This window comes from Equus przewalskii, chromosome 11 (genome assembly GCF_037783145.1).
Source record: "Equus przewalskii isolate Varuska chromosome 11, EquPr2, whole genome shotgun sequence".
Taxonomy (NCBI): Eukaryota; Metazoa; Chordata; class Mammalia; order Perissodactyla; family Equidae; genus Equus; species Equus przewalskii.
This window is the reverse complement of record NC_091841.1, coordinates 32605032-32619873: the sequence shown is the minus strand read 5'-3', so window position 1 is coordinate 32619873 and position 14842 is coordinate 32605032. Positions and strand designations below refer to the sequence as shown.

At 54.0% G+C, this 14842-nt stretch overlaps 1 protein-coding gene across 7 annotated transcripts in view; it reads left to right on the top strand.

The window, feature by feature from the left end:
- Window positions 1–14842, top strand: part of CARS1 (cysteinyl-tRNA synthetase 1) — a 50552-nt gene that overhangs the window by 19919 nt on the left and 15791 nt on the right. For all 7 annotated transcript variants that reach the window (XR_011524003.1, XR_011524001.1, XR_011524002.1 and 4 more), the window contains 11 exons: window positions 1815–1955; window positions 2136–2224; window positions 3991–4112; window positions 8734–8846; window positions 9598–9726; window positions 10160–10289; window positions 10395–10498; window positions 10968–11065; window positions 11294–11483; window positions 12109–12177; window positions 14453–14534. Coding sequence is in view for 4 of the 7 variants with exons in the window: in XM_070564508.1 (XP_070420609.1) it covers window positions 1815–1955; window positions 2136–2224; window positions 3991–4112; window positions 8734–8846; window positions 9598–9726; window positions 10160–10289; window positions 10395–10498; window positions 10968–11065; window positions 11294–11483; window positions 12109–12177; window positions 14453–14534 (1267 nt within the window). In the remaining 3 variants the exon portion in view is untranslated. The remainder of the gene's footprint in view (window positions 1–1814; window positions 1956–2135; window positions 2225–3990; window positions 4113–8733; window positions 8847–9597; window positions 9727–10159; window positions 10290–10394; window positions 10499–10967; window positions 11066–11293; window positions 11484–12108; window positions 12178–14452; window positions 14535–14842) is intronic.

Below are 14842 nucleotides of genomic sequence, written 5' to 3'. Positions count from 1 at the left end.
GATCTTTTTGAAGAAACAGCTTTTGGTTTTGTTCATTTTCTCTATTGATTTGTGTTTTCTACTTTAATTTTTATTATTGTTTTCCATCTGCTGACTTTGGAGTTATTTGTTCTTTTTCTAGTTTCCTAAGGTAGAAACTTACATAATTGATTTTAAATCTTCTTTTCTGTAGTGTATGCATTCAATGCTATAAATTTCCTCTAAGCACTGCTTTTGCTGCATCCCTCAACATTTTGGGGGGTGGGGGGAAGATCAGCCCTGAGCTAACATCTGCCACCAATCCTCCTCTTTTTGCTGAGGAAGACTGGCCCTGAGCTAACATCCGTGCCCGTCTTCCTTTACTTTATATGTGGGAAGCCTGCCACAGTGTGGCTTCACAAGCAGTGCATAGGTCCACACCCAGGATGTGAACCTGTGAACCTCGGGCCACTGAAGCAGAACGTGTGAACTTACCCGCTGCACCACCAGGCCGACCCCTGCATCCCACAATTTTGATAAGTTGTGTTTTCATTTTGATTTATTCAAAATATTTTTAAATTTTTCTTGAGATGTCTTTTTTGACCCATGTGTTATTTAGAAGTGTGTTGTTTAATCTCCATGTATTTTGGGATTTTCCAGTTATCTTTCTGTTATTGACTTCTAGTTTATTTCCACTGTGATCTGATGGCAGACACTGTATGATTTCTGTTCTTTTAAATTTGTTCAGCTGTGTTTTATAGCCTACCTTGTGGTCTGTCTTGGTGAATATTCCACGTGAGCTTGAGAAGAATGTGTATTCCGCCTGTCGTTGGATGAAGTAGTATATAGATATCAATTATATTCAGTTGGTTGATGGTCTTTTTGAGTTCGACTATGTCCTTATTGATTTTCTGCCTGCTGGTTCTGTCCATTTCTGATAGAGGGGTGTGGAAGTCTCCAACTGTGACAGTGGACTCATCTATTTCTCCCGTATATCAGTTTTTACCTCATGTAGTATCATCTTTAAAAAAAGAATGGATAGGGGCTGGCCCCGTGGCCGAGTGGTTAAGTTCGCGCGCTCCGCTGCAGGCAGCCCAGTGTTTCGTTAGTTCGAATCCTGGGCACGGAGATGGCACTGCTCGTCAGACCACGCTGAGGCAGCGTCCCACATGCCACAACTAGAAGAACCCACAACGAAGAATACACAACTATGTACCGGGGGGCTTTGGGGAGAAAAAAGGAAAAAAATAAAATCTTATAAAAAAAAATAAATAAATAAAAAAATAAAAATAAAAAAAGAATGGATAAACAATGCACGTGTGTCTTCCCGCTGAAGAACAAGTTCCACTGGGCATGGGCCTGTCGACCCGCTCGGTGCAGCAACCCCTGGGCGCAGCACAGGACTCAGCAGGAGACAATGGCCAAGCACCCTCTGCTTCATTCATCCATTCACTGCTGTTGGTGACGGTCTGCTCGTGTGTGTGCGTCAGAGACCCCACGAACACCCTATCCTCTCCCAGCCGTGGATGACCACACTGTGTGCACTCCTGCCCTGCCCCGTGGCGGCCCAGCTGCATGGCTCGTCCTCCCCGAGCCCCTGCTGACCCTCTGACCACGGCAGTCGGAGCTCCTGAGCACGCCGAGCCTCTGAACCTGCCATTTACGGAGCCTGGTATCTGTCTCCGTCTGGGCCCTCGTGTGAGCAGTGCGGCTCCTGGGAGATGCTGCGTCTTCACGGGCCAGGGCTGTGCACAGCGCCTTTGAAGTCAAGGCCTGGATTGATACACGTCGACTGCACGGCATGTGATCCGAGAAACTTTGTAACGTGTGTGGATGTTCCGTTTCTTTTCCTTTAGGTCTTGTTGGACGAAGCAAAGGATTTGCTTTCTGACTGGCTGGATTCCACACACGGCAGTGAGGTGACTGACAATTCCATTTTCTCCAAACTGCCCAAGTTCTGGGAAGAGGAATTCCACAAAGACATGGAAGCCCTGAACGTGAGTGCCGCCGATTTTCTTGTCCTTGCTCTCGGGCCGCGGCCCCTACTTACCCAAAGGCCTTGTGTGACCCAGACCGTCTTCATTTTGCAAGGGGCACGAGGGGCTTCTTGGCTTACGTTTGGAACTGCTGGTTTCCTGGAGAAGGGAAGAACCCAGGACCTTCTCTTGTGATGGCAGGTTCTCCCTCCAGACGTCTTAACACGGGTTAGTGAGTACGTGCCAGAGATCGTGAACTTTGTCCAGAAGATCGTGGACAACGGTTACGGGTGAGCTCAAGGCCCTCCTCGGGGCTGCATGACATCCCGGGGAGGGTTTTCCAGGGAGAACAGCTGTCCGTCTCTGAGTCAGGATCTGGCAGCAGGAAAGCTTGTGCTTGTGGTGCTGCTCTGGGTGCTAGTGCCCCGGGGCTGCTGTCACAGAGTGCCACGCACCGGGCGTCTTAGACAGCGCAGAGGTGTTTGCTCACGGCTCCAGAGGCCGGAACTCCGAGCTGCAGGTGTCGGCAGGGCTGGTTCCTCCGAGGGCCCTGAGGGCAGGGTCTGTGCAGACCCTTCTCCTTGGCTCGCAGCCGGCTGCACCTCCCTGCCTCTGCAGCGTTTGTCACTGTGCACACGTGTCTCCTTTCGTGTCCTGATCTCTTCTTAGATGGACACCAGTCATACTGGATGAGGGCCCACCCTGGCGGCCTCGTTTTCCCTTGATTACCTCTGTAAAGACGCTCTTTCCGAATACATTCACATTCCGAGGTACTGGGGGTTAGGACGGCAGCATATGAATCCTGGGGCCACAGGTGAAGCCGTAACCTCGCCGTAGCAGCAGCCTGTTCACACTCACCCCCACGGCAGGCCTCCTTGCTCTCTGCCGCTTAGCTCTCAGCTTCCCGGTTGCTTTGTAGGAGGACTCCCTAGTTTCCCTTGGTATCGGCTGCCATTCCTACAGGTATTGAGCTGTGCAGAAAGCCCCTCTTGGGGCGGGGCAGGCAGGAAGAGCAGCATGGTGTTGGCTGCACCTCAGCCTGCCTCACAGCCCCTACAGCTCTACGGCTCAGCGCCCTGCCCAGGACCAGGGGCATCCCCGCCCAGGGGGCTCACCGGCCCTTCTACTAGGAAGCTCACAGCTGGGAACCTTCAGCCACGAGGGCCCCAAAGCAGCAGGCTGGTGAGCATGGACGCTCTCAGGTCTATGGAGGTGTCAGCCCCACGTGCAGGCCCTTGGAGAGAGCTTGTCCTTGTGTCACATCCCCATCCTGGGTTGGTTTTGTCCCGTGTTCTATCGCCTGGCTGATTCCACCACACATCACTCCTGGTCACAGGGGCTGCCCCTGCCCAGGTTTACCGTTCTAGCACTATCTGACTGCATGAGACACTTGGCAAGTCTCTGAAGTTGGCATTTTCAAAAATAGCCAACAAACAGAAGAGCAGAGGGACCGGGTTTCTGTCTGCAGCACTCGCTCCTGTGTGCTGTGCCCCTGCTCCGGGAGAGCTGCTTCCCCACCTCGCTGGGGACGAGGCCGGCAGGAGCCGCGTGCGCTGAGCCGAGTGAGGCGTGGAGGCCCCTGGCACGGTCCCACAGCAGCACGGGCTCTCGAGCAGTGACAGTGCCTCCGCTCTCCGCCACTTGACACGAGATCGTGTGCCAGGCTGGGATAATCGGGAGTGCTTCTGGGAGGCAGAGAGCCATGGCTGGGCTGTGCAGGTGGGTAGAAAGTAGACAGAGGTGAGGGCACGTCACACAGATTGTAGTGTCACCAAGGCAAGGGGCAGGATGCAAAGCAGAGGGTCTGTGCGGGTGACACGCTGACCTGGGAGTGAGGAGTTTGCCTGTGCATTGCGAAGTGTCCTTGTCACGTCCCCGCTCAGCCCACGCAGCGGCCGTGGTTTCGAGGAGCCGCATCACGGAGCTGCAGGAGCAGAGTCTGCACAGCCCACAGCCCGTGTGGCGCTCGGGAGTTCCAGGTTGTCACCCTGTGCAGCGGCTCTGGCCGCTCTTTGGGTTTGTCACACTTTCCCGCAATTCCTTTTCTGTTTTCCAGCTATGCTTCAAATGGGTCCGTGTACTTTGACACGGTGAAGTTTGCTTCTAGTGAGAAACACTCCTACGGGAAGCTGGTGCCCGAGGCTGTTGGGGATCAGAGAGCCCTGCAGGAAGGGGAAGGTAAACAGCGTGGGCGGCGGGGGCTGCGGCCTCGCAGATGCCACTGCCGGCACCTCGATGCACCGGGGACTGCGTGTTTTCACCTGACGGCATTGGAGGGTTTTCTACACTGAGCCTGTGACATGTGGTATTTTTTAAGAAACAAAGAAGTGAGCGTATAAGATGCCGTCTATGTTTAAGAAACAAAGAAGTGAGCGTATAAGATGCCGTCTATGTTAAAAAGCACAGCACACCTCGGGGCCTTGATCCACAGTGCTGGCGTTTGTCTGTTTATCGGCATCCAGAGCCCCTGAGGGTCAGGGTGGGTTGTAGGACGCTGTGTGTGAGTGAGTGTGTTGGAAAACCCAGAGCTGGTGTGTTAAGAATCTGCAGATGATGACCTGCTGAACGAGAGGGCACGAGCCACCCACACAGGGTCGACAGGTGGCTCCCTGGGCGTCCCAGCTCCCGCTCTGCTGGGGAAGTGAAAACCCCAGGGTCATTTTGACGGAACCGCAGTTTCAGTACTTTCACACGAAGGAAGCGGGGTCACAGGCTTATCACCACAGATCTGGGAGGCGGGGGAAGGGCAGTCCTCTGTCCGGGTTGAGGCCTGCAGGAGACAGAGAGCAGGGTGGCAGGCACCTGTTTCATGCAGGGTGGTTGGGGCGGAGGGCACTCACTTTTCTCAGGCTCCACTCTGAGTGGTCGTTTTCAAAGGTGCCCCAGGAGAAGCAGAGGGAGCTCGAGGCGGGCCTCCTGCCCTCGGTCCTTCTCTGAACGTCCAGGCTCGGTATGTGAGGGGCCATCATGCTGGGAAGTGCCAGCCAGTGACTCAGAGTGGCTATTTCCTCATCACAGCAAGTGACACATATGACGACAGCCCCCCTGCCCATCTCGACCCCAGTATTTTAAACATAGACGTAAGGCTTTTTCTGGACTCGGCTGAATTACGTTTGTCCTTCATCAGTGTTTTCTCCGTTCTTACTCCCTAAGTCAGTCTGCCAGCGAAGCACAGAGCCAGCAGGCCCACAGGGCAGGGCTGCTCTCGTCCGGCGGGATACACACGGGATTTATCCGCCAGTGTTTCTGGAAGGCAGTTTGGCCATAAACGCATTCATACTTTTGATCAAATAATTTCACCTTTAGGGCTCTGTTCTAAATAAATATCAGAACCTGAAACAAAACAAGACAGCACAGAAACACGGAGAAAAGATGGACTGAGTTAGTCTAACACCTTTGATATCAGACCCAATGGCATTTAAAGCTAAAGGTTGGTCAGAGGAAAGGAGGTGACTGCATGATGCTGAAGCACCCCGTCTCCCAAGAGGCCCAGTCGTGGACTTGTGTGGACCGGACCGCACGACCTCCACATCCCTGAAGACTGGGAAGTAGACACAGCCACATTTGTGAGGAGAAGTTCAACGCACTTCCCAGAAACTGATAGATGAGGCAGGCCAAGATGAGCAAGGATGCGAAAGGATTGAAATACATGGTTCACGGCCCTAGTTCCGCAGACCAGAACTTCACACCCAGGAATTAAAGAGCATCTGCTCCTTTAAGTGCGTGGGGCCATCCACCAGGCTGCAGCGAGAGTCATGCCTCGTGGAGATCGAGGTCTCTGCCGCGATGCAGGGAATTGCATATCAGCATTAAAGGACATTTAAAATGTACCAGCCTATTTAAATTCCTACTCCTCGGTAACTTGGAGGGAAAGAAAACCACGGTGGAAATTACAGAATGTTTGAAACTGAACAGCAGCAGGAGTGCCGCAGAGCAAAACGTGGAGACCCCAGCTAATAGGCCCATTAAAGGGAATTTGCGTTTTCAAATGTAGTTATTAAAAAACAAAGGTTGAAAGTAAGTGAGGCAAGTGGTCGGTCAAAAAGCTAGGAAAGGACCAACAGTAAACTGAAAGGAGGAAATAAAGAAAAGCGGAGATGAATGAAATGGAACTAATGCGGAAAGTCAGCAGCTGGTTCCTCACAAAGGTTAACAACAGAAAAACTTCCAGCAAGACTGATTAATAGAAAAAGAAGATCTAAAAATATATTAGGACAGAACTGAACATAACTGTAGATATTACAGAGAGTTTGAAAAAGTCAGAGAAAACTGCACAACTTGCACTTCATGACATGTGGATGCCGGGGAAGGGGCGAGGCGTGAGAGCAGCGACCGGGAGCCAGGGCAGAGGGATGGCTCCAGCGGCCGCACCCAGCCAGACGCTCCAAGGGTGGTGAGGGCCGCCCTCCCATGTGATGAATCTTGCCATCTGACCCCATCCGGGTACTTCTTTTTAAATATTACTTGTTCTTGGACCTTTTGTCTCCCACACTGACTTTAGAATGAGTTTGGCTTCCCAGGCCCAGAGGAGTAGAGTCCAACAGCAAATAGAAGGGGCAGAGAGGGGCGTGCCTGCCCTTTCGGGACGTTTCCCCTTCCGCCTGCTGCAGTGGTCGCACTTGGCCACATGACCCTTCACTGCAGCCAGGAAGCCTGGGAAGTGTCTGCTTCCACCTGAGACTTGGGACTCGGGCAGGGAGGGGCCGTAGTGGGGATCTGAGCCGGCCCGGGCAGCCTGCTGGCTCCACCAAGGAGGACAGGGCAGCAGAGGCCGACGGCTTGCAGACCCCCAGGGGTGCACGGCGGGAGAGCCACATCGGGGAAGGCACCTAGTAGAGACGGTTCACAGAGGGCAGAGAGGGAAAGTGAAAAACTCTCCTGATGCGGGTGCAGGGTCGTGTTGCAGTTGCCTCTGGAGAGGACAATGAGAAATGACACCAGGTGGGAGAGCAAAACGGACTGTGTGATTTATTTCTCTCACTTAAAAAATCTGGAGCAGATAAGAAGTACAGTTATGTGACGCATAACGACCTTTCAGTCAGTGACAGACCACATATACGACAGCGGTCCCCTGAGATTAGTACTGTCCAGCCTGGGTATGTCGTAGGCTGTACCATCTGGGTTTGAGTAAGTCACTCTGTGATGTTCATATAACAACAAAGTCTCCTAACGACGCATCTCAGAACCTGTCTCTGTTTAGCGCCACGTGACTGTGTTGCCAGATAATGACATTCGTTGGAGAGTTGGGGGAGAGGGTGCTCGTGTTGCAAGACAGCATCACCTTTTGTCCATTACACAGTTTTTCAAAATAAAATTTTAAAAGTCAGACACATTCATGCATAACTATGTTTATAATAAGGAAAAATTAAAAACCGAAATATACACTTAGCTGTCAAAGGGTGCCATCTCAGATTATGTTTTGGGAGCATTGCTAGTGACGTGGTAAGCTGCTCACAGACAGTGAGAAAAGAGATAAGAAACTAGAATGGAGTTTGTCCCGTTTGCTGGATGTGTCTGTGTTCTGCTTGCATAGTTAAAAAAACACAGACCTGCAAATCAATACACCAAAATGTTAACAGTAATTATCCCAACATCTATGATTATGGCATTTCTCTCCTGGCTCTTTTTTTGTATTTTCCAAATATTCTACCTTTAGTACCTGTTTTATAATCATCAAGTTTGTGCGTTAGGGTATCTTCAGCAGCACTTTCCCTCTCGACCGTGTTCTCAGGGTAGCTTAGGTGTATTGTCTGATTTCTTGCTTAAAAACCGGCATTTATCAAGGTCATGCTGGGTTTGCAACCCTGGACACCAGAGTGAGTCTGTTGTTCCTGTTCTGGAGTTTTCCACGAGGGGGCGACAGCTCGCAGGAACAGGCAGCATTTAGACCAGGCACCAGGAAAGTGGCCTGGCGAGACCCTCCAGGCGCTCCCGCGGGCCGAGGCCCTTGCTGTGCCCTCCTTCGCCCGGCCTTCACCCGATCCCTCAGGGGGTTCTCCGCCTGAAGGTTGGTCTGACGGGCAGGTTTTCATTTTCACAGCAGCTAATGTGTCCCTGCATGTGGTCTAGAGAAATCTCCCGTGGTGGCCGTGTCGTCCTCTTCTGGGGAACGGTCGTTTCCCATCGCTCCTGCCAGACGTAGACTGGCTCGCCCGTGCCCCGGGCCCAGCAGTGACTCTCTCCATCTGCTTTCTGGGGGGCCTTGTCCAGGAAACAGCACTTGCCCCAGGAGGAGCCATACTCCCTTTTGCCCTTGGCTTTCAGAGATCATTCTGTGGCCTTCTCCTCCTCACTTCCCTTTGTGAACACAGAGGAACAGTGGTGTCCCGATTTTCCACTCCAGGCCCAAGAGGCCACACGCAGCAGGCTTAGCTCGTCTTCATACCTCCCCAAACCCCAGCCGAGAGTCGTGCAGGCTGTTAATACGAGAACCCACTGTAACCGACCAGAACTCGCCTCGCATCGTAGACCAGAGCACCGTTGCTGATCCTGACGCGGGGGCCGAGAGTGTGAGGAGCTGGGCGGGAGACGGCAGGTGCGGGTTCAGGCCCATGGGTAACGGGCCTCAGACACGCTCTCAAGTGGGTGACTTCTGAGCTGATAAATAGGGTTTGTAACTCTAGATACTGGGGCAGCATCAAATCTGGTCATAACAAACTCGGAGGAGTGCTTGACCCAGCTAATAAAGTTAATAAACAGAAGTAGTCAGAATTGACCAGCAAACACCAAAAATGGCCCTGGAGTGAGACGACCCACCCATCAGGCAGCGCCAACTGACCCGCTTCCCTCGTGTCCGCAGGCGACCTGAGCATCTCAGCAGACCGCTTGAGTGAGAAGCGGTCCCCCAACGACTTCGCCCTGTGGAAAGCCTCCAAGCCAGGGGAGCCGTCCTGGCCGTGCCCGTGGGGAAAGGTGAGCATCCACAGAGGTGCAGGGTGGGGCCAGGGCACGGGCACGCCAGAGCACCTCGCTGCTGCAGCGTACGACTGCCCCATCCTGGGGACCCAGATGCCGCAGAGCCTCACAAGACCCTGGACGCATCACATCTTGTCTGCAGCTGGGGCTGTGGGTGGATTGGACCTCCTCGGAGGCCCCTGTGTCCTGATGGCTATAGGGGAGGAAGATGTTTCCTCTACTCTCTGGTCCTTCTGGCTGGGCTACGAATTAAATTCACAGGAGACAGAATAGCAGGAGAAAATGAAACAAAGCTTTATAACATGTATACATGAGAGACACTCAGGAAAACTGAGCATCTCACCCAAATGGCAGAAGCTCCCATCTTAAACACCATCTTCAGCTACAGACAAAGGAGGATGTTGGGGGTCTCTGACTCTGCATATTACAAGCCCCTGGGGACAAGTCTGCCCTCTAACATCCCCTGTGACCACAGTCCCAACGGCCCAGAGCCACGGGAAGAGGGTGTTGGCATCTGTGTCTGGTCGAGTGCTGGGAGTTCTGGAAGTAACACAGGCCTCAGCACAGCTCGGCTGCCACAAAGCTTGCTGTGAACTGTACAGAATAGATTCCCGTTGGTTTTTCACGTGTGGAGCTTACTACCTGTCCCGGTAAAGCTCAGAGGTTTTGAAGGTCATGAACATTGGAGCGAATAAAGGCCTGGGCACAGAGGCTGGGCCAGTCGGTCACTGCTCATTTGGATTTCTAGGGGCGGCCAGGATGGCACATCGAATGCTCCGCCATGGCAGGCACCCTCCTGGGAGACTCGATGGATATTCACGGAGGGGGCTTCGACCTCCGGTTCCCCCACCACGACAATGAGCTGGCGCAGTCGGAGGTAGGCGGGGCTGTGGTCACCGTTTCAGACAGGTGGGCTGGCATTCCACTGTGATGGTGGAGAGAAAGACAGGCGGCTGGCATTCCCACCGTGAACATGAAGGAGTCAGGGGGCTGTCAGCGAGGTGCTTCCTGAATGGGGCCTGACTTCCACATCAGGGTTTTGTCAGTGGAATTTGAATCCTATTTTTTCAGCCTGATTTCCCACATTAACAGCCATTAATTGGCAACAGACAGGCCTGGATTGGAACCAGTTGTGACCCCCTGGCTCGTTGACCCGGGGCAGTCCACCTAGGAAAGGCAGCACCTTCTTCTGCATGTGTGATGTGAGCAGAGGAGACCCCAGGGCTCACACAGCAGCCGTCGCCCTCCCTGTGAGCAGGGGTGCCTGGTAACTCGGCGCTGTCGCCCTCCTTCCGTCTCTCTCCATGCAGGCCTACTTTGAAAATGACTGCTGGGTCAGGTACTTCCTTCACACGGGTCACCTGACAATTGCAGGCTGCAAAATGTCAAAATCGCTCAAAAACTTCATCACCATTAAAGACGCTCTGAAGAAGCATTCAGGTAAACATTGACCTCTCCCAAACACCCAGGTGTTTCTTTCCTTGGATGGGCGGTGACCGTGGCTCCTCGGGAGAACAGTGGGACCTCTGTGCTGTTCTCTTCCAGCTCGGCAGCTGCGCCTGGCCTTCCTGATGCACTCCTGGAAGGACACGCTGGATTATTCTAGCAATACCATGGAGTCGGCACTTCAGTATGAGAAGTTCATGAACGTGAGTCCCCACCTTCTCCTCGGAGGTGGCTGGAGGGGCCACTGCCAGCCCCGTGGGTACCTCTGGTCAACTCTGCTGGGATGTGTTAGCCGCTTCCCGTATCTTCTGATAGAGAACAGGATATGGCAAAAGCAACCAAATGCTGGTGGGGAAACTAGCTCAGTGCCCCCTCCTGAGACGTCTGCCGGCTCACTAGGGTCTGGGGTCCGCACGCGTCTTGTCTGCGTGTGCGTGTTTCTTTCCGGCTGGTCCTATCCGCTTACCAGCATCTCTAAAGCCGGAACTGGACCTTGTTCTGTCTCGAAGGAGTGCCTTTCGCTTCCTTGCCCAGCACTTGTGTGGTGTAGTGCGTTGTCGTTCTTCAGACTCCACCTGAAGTGGAAGCACATTAGTAGAACAGCTCTCCTGCAGACCTTTCTGAGATGGAACAGTTGTCTAAATGCTATTAAACTGAATTTTCTACCTTTAGGAGTTTTTCTTAAATGTGAAAGACATCCTTCGAGCTCCTGTTGATATAACTGGTCAGTTTGAGAAGTGGGAAGATGAGGAAGCAGAACTGAATAAGAGGTAAGATGGAGCCTTTCCTCTGGGGTTTGCAGGTGTGCCCATATTCTGTGCTGTTCGTGTGTCACACCCACCCATGAGGAGGCTGGTGGCACTGTCACACGTGTTTGTGCAAAACCACACTGAGAAGGTTCTGCACCTGCTAGTGGAAAACGCCCCGGCTGTTGGACTCCACAGAGACGTTCTGCCCTGTGTTAAGCTCTGACGCTCCTGTTCCTTCCTCTTGCTCAGCTTTTATGACAGGAAGACGGCGGTTCACGAAGCCCTCTGTGATAACGTCGACACGCGTACCGTCCTGGAAGAAATGCGGGCTCTGGTGGGCCAGTGCAACCTCTACATGGCGTCCCGGAAGGCGGTGAGGAGGAGACCCAACCGAGCTCTGCTGGAGAGCATCGCTCTGTACCTCACCCACATGCTGAAGGTGAGCCAGGCCCCGACCTGCGCGCCCTGTGGCCCTCGCTGTGCTGTGTGCACATAGGCAGTGTGCCCTGTGATGATACGAACGGGGCTGCCGGGTGCGCGGTGCTCAACAGGCTAGGGAAGCTGGGAGGGAAGCTGAGGCACACTTCTGCCCCGCCCAGCCCTGCTGTACCCTGCCTAGAGCTCAGACGCCTGCCGTTGTCCTGGCTCTGGGCCATTTCGCCTCTTTGCCTCAGTATTTTCCCCTCCCGTCTTGAGGTTTGAAAGCAGAACAAGAGGCCTTAACGCGAACTCACCTTGTACAGCCTTGCTCAGGGTGCACACCTCCATGCCGACAGGTCCTGGGGTCTTTGCATGTGAGCAGGACCTGCCCACCTCACCCTTCTGGTCCCCTGTCCACCAACGGCCTTGGGCTGAGAGAGGGCCAAGAGGGCAGCTGGAGCTGGGACTTGTCCTGGAGCAGGTGGGGCGCCCTTGGGCCTGGGTTTCCGGGGCTCTCAGAGCTGCTCTTTCCCACCCAGTGTGGTGGTCCATGCTGCCGCCTTGGCCCTCCCGTGCGCAGCAGCGTGTTTCGTGGGGCAGTTGCCGGGTGTCATCTCTCAGGACCTCTTTGTTTCTTTTCCTAGATCTTTGGGGCCATAGAAGAGAACAGCATGCTGGGTTTCCCAGTTGGAGGACCTGGAGGCAGCCTAAACGTGAGTAGAGTGCCCCTGGGCCCAGAGAGTGCCCTGCTGGGTCACCCGGCCCCCGGGAAGCTGCGCGCACTGCGAGCAGCACCCTCTACCTCCCACGCCTGCTCCCGCCCCACTCCTTGTTCCCCTCCTGGGGTAACCCTCTGGACATATGGAGACCGGCATGAGGTCCTACCCACACTGAACCTTCCAGACGGAACCCCTGGTCGCATCTGCGCCTGGCTGGCGGAACTGAGCACAGTCAGCTGGCCCTCCGGTGTGTGCAGGCTCAGCCAGGACCATAACAGCCTTCCTCGTGACCGCTGCTCGTGGAGCACTTTCGCTGCTGTGCTGTCTGTCTGAGCTCCATTCCGGAAGGCCAGGCTGCATGGGACCATCCTGGGCCTTTCGTTAAGCCGCAGTCATGTGGCATCACGGAGTCCCATTCTCTCGTTGCCCTGCACCCATGCACTGTGCTCCGGTGCCGCACTGAGCCATCTCTTGGGGCACGTAGGAGAACTCATCAGCCGCTGTTGGCAACTCCCTTGGAGTTGGCATACGGGCAGGCCCACACGGTTTCTGCTGCGAGACGCCTGTCACAGATGACGGGCACACCTTCAGTTCATCTCAGACGTGCTGCCACCCTCCTCCCCTGCGCAGGAATGCACTATGATTATTTCATTAGAATGCATATGTAAATATTTAAATGCAGCAACTGTTATTTAACTGAAAACAGGAGTCAAGTACAAAGCAAAGAGGCAAAACCTTTTTAGAATCCTGTTTCCCGATGATGGGCGGTGTGGAGAGTCCTCTCTTGCAGGCGGAGTTTATAGATGTCTCCCCAGGAACTGACTTGCAAAGAGAAAGCAGTTCTGTGTTGCAGGAATTCCTGCCAGAGCTCCACGCACGCATCCCCGGTGGCTTTTGTTATCCTCAGACTTAGTTGTTGCTGTGGTATTTTCCAGACTTTGCCACATATGAACCTTCTTGGGTGCTTTTTAAGAAAGGAAACCCACACAGCTGCTTTGTTCTCTTGTGCAAGTGATACTGGACGTTTATTTTCTTAAAAAAAACAAAACCACCTCCTAGGTTAAAGACAGTCTGCCTTTGAACTTAAAAAAAAAAAAAAAGCCTTGACTGTTACATGCCACTGTGGGTGTGTGGGGCCTTCAGACTTCCCCCAGGGACCTCACTGGGCACTTTGAAGTCAGCTCATTGGAATCAGCAGCCACAGGGAAATGCAGTAGGTAAGCCTGCGGGCCGAAGGACGCGACCCGCCTCCGTGCCATTTGAAGGTCGTGGGTTAACTTCCAAACCCAAATTGTTTTAGGAGCAGGGGAAGCAGCTTCCAGGTCTTGAACCACCTCAGTGCTGAATGGCCCACAGCGTGCACTGGTGTGGTCAGCTGGCCCGCTGGGCCTGTTGGCCGAGGCCTGCAGCAGAGGAAAGCTGCCACCGTCCTGCCCTGTGCTGAGGCCCCCGCTGTCTGGGTGTGCGGTGGACATAAAGACCTAAATGTCCCGGAATTACAGTCCCCCCGCCCGTAAGGCCGTCGCCTCAGCTCCGGTGAAATATTGGGCATAAAGAGGTTTAGGTCACACTAGGGCTCGTCAGCCTAGCTGGCTTTGCATCTAATTATTGTTTCTTTGGTTATTGAGCTGCCGCATGACTTCATTAAGAGGCAGAGAGAAGCCTTGCTCAAAAGCCTACTAGAAAAGTATGATAGACGTAACAAAAAAGATTTTTCGTAAAGTCATTATTTCTGCCGTTTGGATTCTGCCCTCTTCAGTGTTCCTTTCCCAGCGGGCTTTGCATTCCGGGGCCTCCTAGTGCTACCGCAGGTCATTCCTGCAGAGTAGACATGGATATGCGGGTGCACGGTAGACAGTCCGTGGGGAGGGCTCATCTCAAACAGGCGTGTGTGTGGCCACAGGTCGGCCCAGCTCCGTGGTGCTGGCCTCAGTGCAGATGAGGCCCCAGCCTGGGAGGAGCGGCTTCAGACCTCTCAGGAAATAGTCCCTCCTGGGACCACCCATGAGTAGCCATAAAGACGGGTGTTTTGTCAGTTACATGTCTGACCTGTAACAGCACGGCAGCGGCGGTTAAACAGAGCAGCTCACGGGACTCAGCCCATGTCGCCTGTGCTGGGCCTGTGAGTCCCTGGGACCCCATCACTGCAGGGCGCCCACTAGCAGCACGTCCCATGGTGGTCCCCGCCCTGCAGCCTGCGTGCTGACCTCTGCTCAGTTACAGAGACGGGTGACTGAGCTCTCAGTGAGCGGAACCGTTCTGTCCACAGCTCGAGTCCACGGTCATGCCGTACCTTCAGGTGCTGTCAGAGTTCAGAGAAGGAGTGCGCAAGATCGCCCGGGAGAGGAAAGGTGAGGCCGGTCGGCAGAGGGCACGGGAATGCCTCTGCCTCGCACGGTGCTGTGGCCCGGGGTGTCTCACACCTGGCATTGTGGACAGTTGGGATCTGTTCCTCTCTGTTGTGGGGCCATCCCGCGCGTTGTAGGATGTTTAGCAGCATCCCCAGCCTTCACTCACTAGATCTGGGTAGCACCACACCCTCCAAGTCGTGACAGCCACAGGTGTCTCTAGACGTCGCCAGGTGTCCCCTGTAGGCAAGACAGCTGGATGGGGCCCGAGGATACATGTGAGAGGCCAGCTCTGCAGGGTGCCTTGTTCC